The sequence below is a fragment of the Papilio xuthus genome, unplaced genomic scaffold, assembly GCF_000836235.2.
Source record: "Papilio xuthus unplaced genomic scaffold, Pxut_1.1 DF825946.1, whole genome shotgun sequence".
NCBI classification, from domain to species: domain Eukaryota; kingdom Metazoa; phylum Arthropoda; class Insecta; order Lepidoptera; family Papilionidae; genus Papilio; species Papilio xuthus.
In genome coordinates, this window is record NW_013532703.1 from 9,106,131 (window position 1) to 9,120,846 (window position 14,716).

The 14,716-nt window shown below is 32.3% G+C and overlaps 2 protein-coding genes and 1 non-coding gene across 9 annotated transcripts; 2 read left to right on the plus strand and 1 right to left on the minus strand.

Annotated features, from left to right (window-relative positions):
• The first annotated feature begins 2,011 nt into the window (after window positions 1-2,011).
• TRNAK-CUU (transfer RNA lysine (anticodon CUU)) lies at window positions 2,012-2,084 on the plus strand. Its single transcript has one exon. It is a non-coding gene; the product is annotated as a tRNA-Lys (tRNA).
• Window positions 2,085-3,601: 1,517 nt separating this feature from the next.
• Window positions 3,602-4,866, plus strand: LOC106124176 (uncharacterized). The gene is made up of 3 exons (XM_013320647.1): window positions 3,602-3,764; window positions 3,861-4,037; window positions 4,223-4,866. The coding sequence occupies exons 1-3, from the start codon at window positions 3,728-3,730 to the stop codon at window positions 4,717-4,719; spliced, it is 711 nt and encodes a 236-aa protein (XP_013176101.1). The 5' UTR covers window positions 3,602-3,727; the 3' UTR covers window positions 4,720-4,866.
• A 582-nt stretch (window positions 4,867-5,448) lies between these two features.
• Window positions 5,449-12,904, minus strand: LOC106124724 (uncharacterized). 7 transcript variants are annotated; one of them, XM_013321651.1, is made up of 6 exons: window positions 12,806-12,904; window positions 12,603-12,713; window positions 6,989-7,046; window positions 6,510-6,683; window positions 6,113-6,368; window positions 5,628-5,821 (listed from the first exon to the last, which is right to left on the minus strand). In XM_013321651.1, the coding sequence occupies exons 2-6, from the start codon at window positions 12,655-12,657 to the stop codon at window positions 5,633-5,635; spliced, it is 732 nt and encodes a 243-aa protein (XP_013177105.1). In that variant the 5' UTR covers window positions 12,658-12,713; window positions 12,806-12,904; the 3' UTR covers window positions 5,628-5,632. The 7 variants fall into 7 exon arrangements, with proteins under 7 accessions (XP_013177108.1, XP_013177105.1, XP_013177107.1 ...); XM_013321653.1 differs by having other exon boundaries at window positions 6,113-6,257; window positions 6,884-7,046; XM_013321648.1 differs by having other exon boundaries at window positions 6,884-7,046.
• Window positions 12,905-14,716: the final 1,812 nt, after the last annotated feature.

The following is a 14,716-nucleotide window of genomic DNA, read 5'->3' on the forward strand; positions in this document are numbered from 1 at the left end:
TTTACAGAGTTGGATATCACTATAATACTGACTAGCTCATCTCTATAAATTCACAAACCTATCTCGGGTAAATAGTGAAAGATATAGATAAATGAGAGCTAAGGTCACAATTCATCAAATGTTCGAATTAATTGTTATATTATTGTAAAGGAATATTATTAAATTTAGAATTAAATTTTTGTATAGAGCTGCAAGTACAACAATAGTATAATTTAAATATTATAAAAGACCTTGATGACGTGGCACACAAAGTTCTCTAATCTCAAAGGATGTCAGGGTTCCTTGCCGCAGTATTCATTTGCTCAGGCTAATCCATCCTTTGACTTGGATTTGTCAATTAAGAACCAAAAAACTACAACATTTTTAACTTTACAGAACATAAAACGTAGCGTATGTCTACTAAAGCCTGCTAACAAGTTTCGGTTGTAACGAAATGACCTATTTACAACAGCTTCTTACAATAGCTAAGTGAATTATATTCTTCTTATTTTGGTTATGTCGCCTAATGACGGTTGACGTACATTACTGCAATTAACAGTGTACAATAATAAAACTTCGTCTCCAATGTGATAACCAGAAAAGCGCGTTCTACTGATATATTAATTTCCACCTTGTTGATAATAAAATGTTGTGTAGTTCTTTCGACAATCCCCCAATAATACGAAGACTAATTCTGCTTATGGTGATCTTTAAAAAACACGAAGGAACAAAGTGACAGACATATTAAGTAACACAAAACGATCAAAATATCTCGATGTTTTGTGACACAACAATAGCTTATTGTCAATGATGTCGTTAAATGTTATATACAAAGCCATAAAAACTTCGATACGAAATCGACACGCAATGGCAGTAAGCCGGTGTGAATTAAAAGATAATAAGCCATACGTGACAAATTTTAATAAGTGCCTGCCATGGGAGCGGCTATAACGCTCAAAACTAGGATAACCAGGTTTAATGTCCCGGACTGTTTAGCTTTCTCGATGGCAATACTATTTTAAGCGTACGTACTCGTATGTTAGGATAAGACGACGAGACTTGTTTCGTTAGGTTAGGTTAGCGATTTTAACTTTCAAAAGGTATTCTTCTTGTAACTAATTACAATAAGCAATAATAATATATTAATAATTAAATACCAATCTGTCCAATCGTATCTAATTGATTTGAGACGAACATTATGTTAGGGAACCAATGAAAGAAAATTGTGGATATGAATGGAGGAAAAACAGGAAATCCTAGAAAATAATGTAAAGTGGTATTCCTACACAATATTGTTATGTGTTTCTGATACGAGCAATGTTATTTATTTGAGTTACATTACTAAAATAAATAAAATTTAATGTTAAAAATAAAATAAAAAGCAACAAATATCCTAGCCAAATGTCGTGTTCAAACTTTCCATTAATTGCTAAAAAAAATAAAATGCAATAATTCTGTTCATAAGAATTTCAGAACAATATTAACTTAACAATGATTAATATTAAAAATATTAAAAGAAAAACTTACAGTATTTCCAGATGTAAACTAAACTGCAGTTATCCAATAATTGACATAACATTCCACTTTACCTTATTTTTGCAATAAGTTTTTGTAACACCGTGCAGATTATAGTCGACTCAAATGTCATTCTATGTCACTGGCGATGTTATTATAAAACAAAGAAGGTATTTTCATAAAAACTTAAATTGTCATATATGACAGTTTAGACGTTAGATTCTGATATTATTTTCGTAGAGTTAAAAGTTAGTAATAGAATATTTTCTTTATTCAATCAGTGAGATATTTTATAAGATGGGAGTTAAACTCAAGGCGTTAGAAAGTTCACACTCAAAGACGACAAAAAACAAATATTTGCAAATAAGTGGTTTGTGTGTGGTGTTGTGCTGATTTAATTGGATTCGCCTTCCAAAAGAAATCAAACTGATCATACCAGGTAGGAATTTTTAAAATGTACTAAAAAGTAAATCATTTTTGGCAATAGTGTATTTTAATTTCATACTATTCGTCACAAGCCCGGCTAGCTCAGTCGGTAGAGCATGAGACTCTTAATCTCAGGGTCGTGGGTTCGAGCCCCACGTTGGGCGAATTACTTTTGGGAATTTTTTCATGTGAATTTTTATTTTTTACTCATTATATTTCATTAGAGGTATCAGGCTTCTAAACTACAGTATGTACAGAAGCAAGGAAAATTTTATGATGTTAAAAATTCATTACTATATTTTATTCGACGAAATGCGTAAAAATACGATTACAACGCCACCTAGTATGAAATATTGTAATCATGACCCACTTAGAAATTTTGCTTCCAAATTATTACTCAAATTTATTGCTAGATGGCGTGATATCAAAATTGTTCCTTCTAAGTTAAATATATCAAACCTATTTATTTTAAATCGAAAGTCTATAAATGTGACTGTTATTCAATGATTGTAATTTAACTGAAAACAAAAAAATAAATAAAAGATCACACAAAATGAAAGAAGGTAAAAAAAGCCAACATCACGCGGTGTTCCAAGGCGGTCACCCATCCAAGTACTGACCGCGCCCGACGTTGCTTAACTTCGGTGATCGGACGAGAACCGGTGTATTCAACGTGGTATGGACGTTGGCAACTAATTTGATGCATTTATAAGTCGTATATCTGGTTAACTCGATAGATGACAAATTAATTAGCAATTATTAATATTTTTACAACTAGTTACTTCAACACAAACCTTAATGGGGATCTGAAGAGTCGCCATTATTCTGCCATATCTTTCGGGTGGCCATTATTTCTATGACACTTGAAACTAATTTATCGCGTCACTAATATCACCGCTGCAAGAAGTTAGCTATACTTACCTTAATACTAACACTAGGTGCAGACACGACCTTCACGTCAAACCTGAGATCCCACTTAGAGACACAATGATGCACTGTTGTGTAGTGAATGATAAGTACCAAAAAAAAACATATCGATGTTAAACATGCACGATATAAATTTAAATTCTAAACATTTGAGACACTTTAGTTGATTCGTTCATTTTCATGCAACAGAGAACTTGAAGACTACACCTACATTTTTCACATTGCTAAAATTCCATTTAGCTTAGTCTTTGTAATTGACAATATAAAATTTATAAGTTATACTAGCAGTGCCCCGGGACACCGTGCGCGCGGTATTAAAAAACTTAATTAGTAGCCTGTGTTGTTCCAGACTATGCCAAATCTACATCCATGACTATTATGAAGACTATCTTCATCCATGCCAAATTTTATCGAGATCTGTTTAGCCGTTCTGGAGATATCTTCAAACAAACATTCCTCCATCTATCATAACCATAAACATTTACATTTATAATATTAGCCAGATAATAGATGTCGCCCGCGACTTAGTCTGCAAGGGATATAAAAATATTATAAAGATTGGTCCAGCCGTTTCGGAGTATAGTAACTAATATTGTGATATGAGAATTTCGTATATAAGATAGGGACTTGCATTTAACGAACATAAATCTTTACATTCAATCTTTTAGTATACATACTTGTACAATAATTTACTCAAAGCATTTAATCTTTGTATCATCTTCAACAAAATAAAGACGAAAAGAACATGCAGTACAGTCAACATCTCGGGTAATTGCTTCCTTTGCGACGTTATTATTGTAATTTGTGTTGTTTATATAAAATACAGTTGACATGCGATGTATTGTTTATTTCGTTGACAACTGTATACTTCGAAAGTCAGATGGCAGGATTAATCTTCCTTAGTGTTACCATTCTGTGTAAGTAAAACAAATATATTTAGTACTTTCTATAATTGTTATTCTACTTCATAAAATAAGAATAAAACTTGTATCACGTCTTATATCACGTTTTAGTTGCTTCTAAATTTAGTGAAGCAATAAATACAAAAATGGATTTTGGTGAAGTAAAAGACACTGCTGTTGTTACGGATTCGAGTAAAGAAAATGAAGATGTCGAGGTGCAGCATACTATTGTCGTATCTACGAAGTTGAAAAATAATAATAGAAGAGGATTACATAACTCGCGAGATGGTAATTAAAACCTTTTAGATTTTTATTAAGCGCTAAGTTTTTGTTTCGTGTAAACGGATGTTAGCAAGATACATTACTGGCACAAAAACTAAATTGTGTTCCAAGTTGAAATATTTAATAACCGAGGAAAAACCCCTCGTGTAAGATTGCGGTTAAATAGTTAATTATTTCTTTTTTATTTACAGATAACATAAATCTTAGTCGTACTGCAAATTTAAAAAGAGAAGATAGCGGGGAGGTTCCAGTAATAAAAGGTGACAAAGCAGTCGAAACAACAGCAATCTTTACCCCTGATACACGAGTTAAATTTCCAGATAACACTTTTAATGCATTCACGAGACACAATCCAACAGACGACAATGATGTATATCCAAATCTAGGATTAAATCCAGTTCATTTCAAACCATCTAATTATTATAATAACATGAATTGGTGGAATCAAGAAAATTCAAGAAATTTTAACACATTTAAATCAAGAAATGATAGAACAGGTTATGCTCAAAGAACTAACTTTAATAGAGGAAGCAATGATGATGGTGTTAGAGATTTCTTTTGTATGAAATGTAGAGAGTTGAGTAGAAGACAAGGATATAGAGGTTGTGAACAACTACGTAATGATCCATGGTATGAGAATACAACACCAAAGATGAAGATAGACGGAAAATTAGCGAAATTAAACTAATCGAGTCATTATTTTGTTCGGTACACCGTGACCACAGAAAAAACACGTTTCAGATTATATCTATATGACCTTGAGAGAGTACAGACATTGTTTTTGTATTTTAAAGTTCATTGTCTCCAGTAAATTTAAAATTAAATTACGAATTACTAATTTTGTACTTACATTATTTTATTTCTTAACCCGATTGTCAGATCCTTCAGCTTGTGGTTTGTAAAACATATCACTAGCGATCTTTGTGTAACAATATCTTGGAAGTTAAATTGATATTTGACAACATTTATTACTGCTTAGAAGTGTCCTATAAGTCGTAGCCCTTGACATAAGTTTCATAGTACAATCATATTGCGAGAATTACCTACAATTCCGTTGTTGAATTACAATGTTCAATTAAAAATTCGAATCGGTCATTATGACACTACTTAGCTGAGAATAATAGGAAGACAATTATAAGAACATCATATTTGATGTACATATGTATATGTCTATTTCTTACTGTATTTATTATTAATATAATTTTGCTATTGTTTTAATCAAATCTTTATATCATAAGAACTGTATTCGTAGTCATCACTCATGTATCATCATTATCATCATCAGCCACACACTGCTGGATGGCCTTCCCCAATGCCTCCTACAGTATGCGGTCCATAACTTCCCGCGATGTTCACCATGGTATGCCAAGTTTTAAATATCTAGGTTTGTAGTTTAAATAAAAGGATATTTTTTTTATAATTTACTTATTTATAACTTTTTAAATTATATAATATACAGTACTGCAGTATGTATAATATGAGATACGATAAACATTTTATGATAAATGTAAAAGACGATAATAAAATTAGGAATGAAAAAGGAATGGGACAAAATGGATGTAGGTTATTGTAAGGGATAGGGGATCTTATAATATATTTTTTTAATTATGTACAGCGTATTTGGTAATTCTGCCATTGTCGTTGACGACGGTCTCCGCACCGCGCTGGTTCTGTGGAACACCGTTGTTGTTCAATGACGACGCGTACGATGAACTGGACACGCTGTAGAAACCTTGTCCTTGTCTGTTTTGAGGCTGTCTATTTATCGTAGTGTCCACGTTGGGCATTTGCTGAAAAGTAATTGATTCCTTTTAAATGTAAATAGATCAATTACAACAAACTACTTTACAACTTTCAAGCGGAATTTGGTCGTGTGGTTGCAAGTTGACTTAATCCAAGAGTGTCGCTGTTTATTCTTTTGTTTCTTTGCTTGTATCTGTCTTGCTTATGTTATAAGAAGTGTATCTTTAAAAAAACAAAACCTCGTTTGTTTTATTGTGTACTAAATCAACATGGTTGTTGCATATTTATTACTATAACAATTTTATCACCGTGTATACGTAGTTTATTGGAATACTTACTGGATTCCCTGGATTGATGGCAGCCACTTGATGCCTGAAGCCGGGTCCTACGGCCGCAGCTGCAAATGCGCTGTTTGATCCGGACATGTCAAACGGTGCACGATAACTGGGCCCAAAGTAGTTGAAATGACCGTACGGTGGATACCTAAAGTCGAAATTGGGAATGAAAGGAAAATTATTAAAGGCGCCGTATGTGTTTTGTGCAGCTTCGAATGCGGCCCGCTGTTGATTTTCTATGTTATCATATATAACATCCCTGTAATAAAGAACAATGTTACACAAACATAAATAATGAGTACAAACACAAACAAATGAAACACGAAAAGCAACTGAAAGCGAAGAAGGTTAGCAAATTATTAGACACACACATACACACAAAAGCATTACTAATTCTAACCTGAACTTTTTAAAATGTGGCAACGGTGGCAGCTGAGGGAACGGTGAAAGTGTAGGGAACGGTGATAACAGTCGTGGCAATGGTTTCATAGGTGGCAATGGACGTAATGGCTTGAACGGTGTCAATGGTTTTAACGGCGGTAATGGCGGTAATGGTGGGAGAAATCTTCTACATCTATAATATGAAATAGATTAAAAAAAAACTTAATTCTATATTTGGTTAATTAAGAACATTACAAAACTTAGAAACAAATATGACATAGAAGCCTTAGATTTTAACTTTATAAAATATTAGCATTTTTGAACCTTCACCTTTATGACAAAATCCTTCACCGGAAGCCGGTTGCTTAAAGTAATTTTATCAAAAGAGCTTACGGCCAGTTGGTGTCAAATGGTAAAACTTCGTTTATTTTGTTTACGTTCGATGACTCTGACGAGTCGTCGGCCTCGTTGATGTTTGGTTTATATACGCATTCGTACCTGCGACCAGTTGAATCTTGATACGCAAATACACCTACACCGTCGGGGCTTGGAGATCCTGAAACAGAATTTCATAATTTATCATCATGAATAGCTTTCGCATCCAACAACTTTCTACCAAACTCACGCAGTCATCGTTTCATTTGTAAAAAAGAACTCCACAAATTAACAATATAACTCAGGCCTGCAACCTAGAGGGTTAGATGGAGCCTATTTGGCGCGGTTCTGGGACACCTCTCGCCCCTTTCACATAAATACATCTATACATGCATGCCCGTTGGATTTAAAGACTACGTAGATAGTACACAACTAAAACTTTCTTTAAGTTTAAATCTTTCAATTGCATAAGTTTTCCAATGATGTTAGGGGGTTGTATAGAATACGGCTGTGTAACTAGTTCATAAATTAGCCCTTAAAATTACTAGCAATATTGTATTAGCATCTAAAGCAAATGGTATCAATAAACTGCCATGACTACTATAGATAATTAGAGTTCTTATATCAAAACAAATTGATTCACTATATATGATATACGAAAGACAAACGTATACAGTAGATTTCTTTTGTTTTGTTAAAGTAGTGTTCTTTACAATACACACAAATATGAATCATTAAAAATTGAATCATTGTATTTGATTGTAACAAGTCGAAGTGATAAAAATCGTTTTATTGTAGTCGAAGCAATGGTTGCTATAAGTAATTTAAGTAAAGCGTGAAATTGAAGCCTTAACTCTTCTAATGAAATATTGCTGTCTCTATTTTCCTAAAGAGAATGATAGGGATGTCAATATGGTTTGATACAAGTGTTACGATAGTGTGATTAACTGAAGTCAATAAAATTTGTCCTCACCGTAACAGCATTAAACACGAACTGTTGTGAATACAAATGGTCGACCGCTTTTTGTATAGGTGTGACTAATTTTACTGCATATACGTATGATGCATTTGTTATATTGTGTATCTAGAAAAATCGATTTTATAACGATGCTCATAAATGATGGTGCAATATTTATAGAATGATGACACGCTGGATACATAAATATAATATACGTCTTGTAGCTTTTACAATGCGGATTTATAATATAGCAGTCCGTCGGTACGTTGAGTAACCCGTTGTCAGACCATTTTTTTATAACAGAAGTTGGCAAACGAGCAGCGGGAACACCGAGGTTTTCAACGACGCCCATGAACATCAGTAATACCAGAGGAACCGCAGATGCGTTACCGGCCTTTGAGATGGTGATAAGCTCCCTTCTTGAAGGACGTCAAGTCGTAGCGGTTTGGAAATGCCGCCGAGGACAGACCATTCCACAACGCTGCTGTGCGAGGCAGGACGTTTTGCGCAAACCGCATGGTTATGGAATGCCAGCCATCGAGATGGCCATGTAATTATCCTTGTCAAAACAGAGATTACAATATGTTTTAAATGTTGCTTTTGGTTTCAGTAATCCACGGTTACTCTCTTCTTTTCATAAACAATATTAAGTTGTTGTCTTGAGATGGCCAAGTCTTTTATTTTTTTACGAGTGTTTCGGCAAAAAATCACAGATTATATAGGCCAAATTTTACATATCTTGGCACTACATTTACTTGACATGATAAATCATTGCCTAGTTGTATTATATTGAACGTACTAAAAGCTAGTACAGATGGTAATTAATTGAAATCCTAAATCTCTGTCTGCGCCTTCGGATAAAAGAGTAATGAAGCTTGATGTTTTTTTTATTTATTTATACAATTTTTTTTTATTTTGACAACTTAATTTATATCGATAGCTATTCGATAAAGAAGTTTAGTAAAATTAAATTAAGGTAATAATTTTAAATTTTCAGTTGATAATTATCTTGATTTATTAAGTTTTTTTTTATAGATGCGATATTTTACTTAAATAGAAACGTAAGCTGCAAAAATAAAATACGTTTTATATTAATATTTTTATCCTCGACATTTTAATTTTTATTATGTCCATCGTATAGCTTGTTGAATGACAAATGAGCGAAGCGTTCTATGTCGCGGTCGTTAAATTGGTTTTTGCTATAGCTAGAAAGGCCATTAGCAAAAATTATAGCTGTAACGGTTGTTATATAGCGAGATCGGCGCCGTTGATTCTCTTATTATACAGTTAGTGCATTGTGTAGTAAATTTAAAAGTCGATAGATTTGAACACATAGAGCATAGAGTATGCAGCGAGTATAAGATTTGTTGTATTTCTAGATTGTTTTAGAAACATTCTAAGGAATTTGCATTTGTAGGGGTTTTATGCAACATTTAGAGCAACATTTTGATGGTGGAGTTTAGGATATTCGGGCTATGTTTTGGTCATGTTTTAAAACTAGGCCCTATCACATAAACAAAAATAAATAATATCCGAAAGAACAGAGTATTTTCAATGGGAGGTTATAAGTTGCAAGTTTATTTTAATTTTTCTTTGTTGAGTAATGTGTATCAAATATTATGAATACGGTTTAAATGATTTCGTTAACTATAGTTTCAATATATGAGAAGTGCGCGTGGCGGATGCAATTTGTCTTACTACGGTTATTCATGGCTCTTAACGCAAATGAAATGATAAGGCTGCTTGCAAATAAAATAAATCAATTCTCTAAATCAGCGACTCCTATATTTTTTTCTCGTAGACCCTTTTGTTTAATCTGTAGACCTTTTTGTTCTAAATGTTTACTGGTTTCGGTAAACCGTGTGCTTCGTTTTCAACTTGTGATCTCCCAATTTTGTTTTCTGTACATCTCCGGTGGATCATACGTGGACCTTAGTGGTCCACCTAAACTACTTGGGATACGTTTGCTTAAATAGCTGAATGTTTTAAAGTAATATTCACAGTTGTAAACATTTGAAATGTTTTATTTATCGATCATAAATTGTGTCCTTTGATAATTATTGTGCCTAAACTGGTTTCTATCAATGTAAAAACGTTCAGTGCCGTCATATCGCTCGACAAATTCAAAATAGCACGCGTTAAAGCGTTGAACGTGTTAGTAGAGCATGTAATTCTATTAAGAAGAAAAACCATTTTCTGAGGCAAAAAATGAGTTTGTCGAATCAAAGTTTCGCTTTGTTTCAAAATTATAACAAATTGATAGCTATGTTTTATGATTCTTATTAATTTTTAGGGTTCCGTACCTCATAGGAAAAAAACGGAACCCTCATAGGATCACTTTGTTGTCCGTCCGTCCGTCTGTCAAGACCCTTTTTATTTCAATGATCACAATAATACTTCTGTAATTAACAGACTTCGTCAGTACTTTGTATGTCCGACGTGTTCCTTTCAAGTCAGCTGGGCTTTTGTTTTGAATTGAAACGCTGTATTGTGTGCCTTATGAAGATTATTAATTTTACGCATACGTTACTAGAATTTATTACAGGTGTTTATTAAAAAAACAACAGTAAATAATCTATCTGTTCTTTGAGACTATTTTCTACATTTATGCGAAATCAGAGAGATCTGTTTAGCTCTTCTGGAGATACGTAATAACAAATATTTATACATCCATCTAAACTTTCACATTTATAATAAGTAAGATTGCATGTTTTAACCTCCATAATTGTTATTGCTATTTATGTTACTAAGTACTCGTACGTCCGAGCACTAATAAAGGATTAGTACCTGGATGACCTCGGTATTTTTTTTTTTAAATTTTGTTTTTTGGAAATTATATTTAAGTACGAATTACTAATAAAATGATAAAATATGTATAATATTTTTCGATCTTACCGATACAAAAAGTTAAGTTTATGTTTAAGTTGATTATCGATAAAACACGAAAAAAATTACATTTTCTAATAATTATTCCTAGCTAGATCGATTTATCGCCCCCGATACCCCCTATATATAAATTTTATGAGAATCGTTGAAGCCGATTCCGAGATTCCAATTATATATATATATATACAAGAATTGCTCATTTAAAGATATAAGATTAAAATATTCATCCCTTAAAATTCTAAAGTAGTGAATGAAAGTTTGTGTTGTGTTTTCAACAGCACAAACGAAGTCGGGGAAGACAGGTAGTTCATTTATTTTGACTGTATAACCTTTGGTTTCTGAGGTCAAAATATCTGTAGAAAACATACCGTCATTCCTTTCATTATCTTGAACAAAACAAAGATAATATGTTTTAAATAGGGATTTGATCTCAGAAGACCATAGTTAGTTATAAAGCGTTAACCGGCCCCGATACAGATTTTATCTATTTATAGTTGTGTGCTTACAATTTAAGAATTTGTAAAAACCCTTAATTTAAGTGTTTATAAGCTAATCTTGTTTTCAAATCACATAATAGAAGTTGTCTGTGGCATTAAAGTTAACTGTGAAAAAACCTATCAAGATTCGAGATGATATCCTTTTGTAGCGTCTTCGTATTCATTAATTTTGTAAGTTAGTATGTGAAAAGATTGAGATGTTTATAGCATACTAAAATGGAAATCAGTGGCACGTAGGATACAATAACGGTTTTTTATTTTAAAAAGCATCTCGACATCGTAAGAATGATTTTAACAATCAAATTATTCAAACCGTTATTTTGCTGACTCGACTAATTAATTAACCGTATAAAAAATATAAATTTGAAACCACTTTTATCTGTCTCTACAAACATTAATATATACTTTCTTTGCTAAGAAAATGGATATAGAAGAAAGATACATTTTTACAACAAAATAAAAACTTCGATTACGTCATTCTCCTACGAAAGTTTGGAAACAGTTGGAATTTTTGTTAATTACCAATGTGACCGATGACCCACTAGTTTATCTCTGCATAATAATATCCCAAATACAACGCACCTTTCACCATACAACAAATTTAAGAAAGATTCTTATCTTTTTAATAAATTTAAAAAGTTGAGGTTTAAGATATACGTTAGCGTAAACTTGTTACTTTATACTTCTTAGGTTATTATTTATTCAAAGGATATAATAGTATAAAATAAATTTTATACATGAAATTCTCGTGTCACAAAGTTACCATACTCTTCCGAAACGACTTGACCGATTTTTATAAAATTTTATACGCATATTCAGTGGGTCTGAGAATCCACTATCTATTTTTTAATCCCCGCGGACGGAGTCGCGGACGACAGCAAGTATATTATAATATTATTGGTAATATGCATAGAATTGGGTCAGCAATTCAATGTCATAAAGTTATCACGCCGTCGATAACCTCATGGCTCAGTCGGCATTGAAACTGACTTACAATATGCGGGTTCAAGTTCGTGAGGTTAATGCAATTCAAGTTCAGGGTCATTGCACTTTTTAGGCAAACGCTTTTTATCATATTACGACGATAAGATGTTAAAATAATTGAATTTATATACAAGAGTAGTTATTATTGATTGTTGAAGTGCGTTGGATAAAAGCAATATTATCTTTGGGAAAACTGCGCCTACGTTTAAATACATTTTATTTTTAGATATTAAAGTATTTTATAAAATTGTTTATATGTTAAATACTAAAAAAAATACGCAAAATGTAATGATTATTTTAATTAAATATACATTGCTTTATTAATTAAGTATATGATGAAATATAATTATCAACAGAAAGTTAAAGAATAAACTTGTCTAGTAATTTTAGAATAAGTAAATTTGATACTGACCGTAACTCCAGCTGCAATGTAGAACAACAGCACTGACTAGATATAAAAACTTCATCTTGATATGTTCTGTCTTACGCAGCCTCCGTGTCCTAACTGCGTGACTATTTGAACCTGTTTGCGTTGACCAATGTTTAACACATACAATCTTTTATGATAAACAAAACGTAAATATTATCTTAAAAAAAATTGTTTTATAACGATACCTGTAGTTCCTTTAACAGACAAGTGGTTCGCACGAAGGACGAACGCTTTGTGTAGATGTTTTCTTCTTGTACTGGATTAAATGTCCAACTAGCCTGGTACGCATTTCAATGGTAATAGAATTTGAATCTTATTGTATTGTATTAGAGTTGAACTTGCGTTAATTTTTGTTGTATGTATTGGAATCAATGATGTTTGTAAATAACAATGATAACATTTTAAATTGCGTTTGTCAACTCAATTGAGGATACAGTCATAGTTGTTGATAGGTTGTTTACTAAGGGTTAATTATATGTTTTTGTTTTTGAATGTACAGGCTGAGTATGAGGACCAATACAAGGCACAAAACTTGTTATTATACAGCTTACAAATAATAATCAAAGCATAGACAATGGCAAATCGTGTACTACTACATACTAGCGGTTGCCCGCGATTTCGTCAGCGTAGAATATTTACAAAAAATAACTTAAGTTACACCCGCACACATCAACTACCTTCCAGTCTAGCCGTTTCAGTGATTACCCGGAACAACGGCGGATTTGCGGACAAAGATACAGGCAGACAAAAATAGTATTTTCGTTGTAAGCAACGCAAATACATCCTGTTCGCGAAATGTGATTTTTTTTCGATATAACATATTGGAGTATGCATTTTTTATTAATTGTATGTATTGATAAAAGGTTCAAAAATTATGTTAACAAGTAAACATATATAATTGAAATATAATATTTCAACATCGTTTATATCATTAAGCATGATAGTGGAAAAAATGTATGTAATCCTTTTGTTATGGTTGGATAACTTATTATTTTACTTAATTCTTTAATTACGTTTTTTATGACATAATGTCAACATATAAGTAACATAATTGGGCTTGTAGTTTTTGCCACTTTTAACTACGTTTATAACAATCTTATCCCTAGTTACATACATGTTGTTTTTAGCGGAAAATTTTCGATATAGTTTACATTGAACTATGACAAAACAAAAATTGTTTTTGAGATGAATTTTCAACATAATTAGAAGAGGTACCTGCGGTTATTCCCCATCTATGTATAGAATGTGTTAATTACATTGTCATATAACGTAACATTTGCTTGTTTGGTTGTTATTTTGTCTCAATGTAGTCAAAATATGACTATGTCTAGATGACATTGTTAGTTCGTATAATTTCCGACTGTCACACGATCTTTTTTGACTATATTTTTATATACCATACTACTACGTACCCAGTTAAAATTTCTTTCAAAGTACTTTTAAACTCTTGTGTAAATTACATTGTTCCAAAGTCAAATATAAATTTGGAAATGTCTGCTATTACGTGGCTCTTACAAGATATAAAATTTTCTTATCTTAGCTTTAAGGCTAAGTTTCCACGAAAAATACTCTTGACAAATTAAATGTTTTATCGCACTACAAGAATAAAAATCCTTTAGGATTTAAAAACAACGATATTCCTGAGAACAGGACATGCAGGTAGGTCATGTCTTTGCCATTATCGTGCAACACGTTTTGTACCATCACGAACTCTGGATCTTGATAAACAAACTTATATAACTACTGTCTATTTTTTGTATGATGACTAAGATCTGATCGAATCATTCGCACAATTATTATTTTCAATGCGCAGTTCTTTACTTTATGTTGTAGTTAATTGAATTTTTCATTATAAAACATACCCGTATCATGCTTTCAACATCGTTGTTGTCCTAACCATAGGACTAAAAGAAGGTTTGCCGTCTCATTTTGCCATGCTTTTTTCGTCGAACGGCATGTTTTTCTTTGAAAAAAAATCCGTAATATATCTAGATAAACCATCTCGCTAAGCAGAAGCGATATCTCTTTGCGGCATAGTATATGCGATGTTCCTACTCTGTACAACTATACGAGTATTAAGTTCCTAATAAGAATAA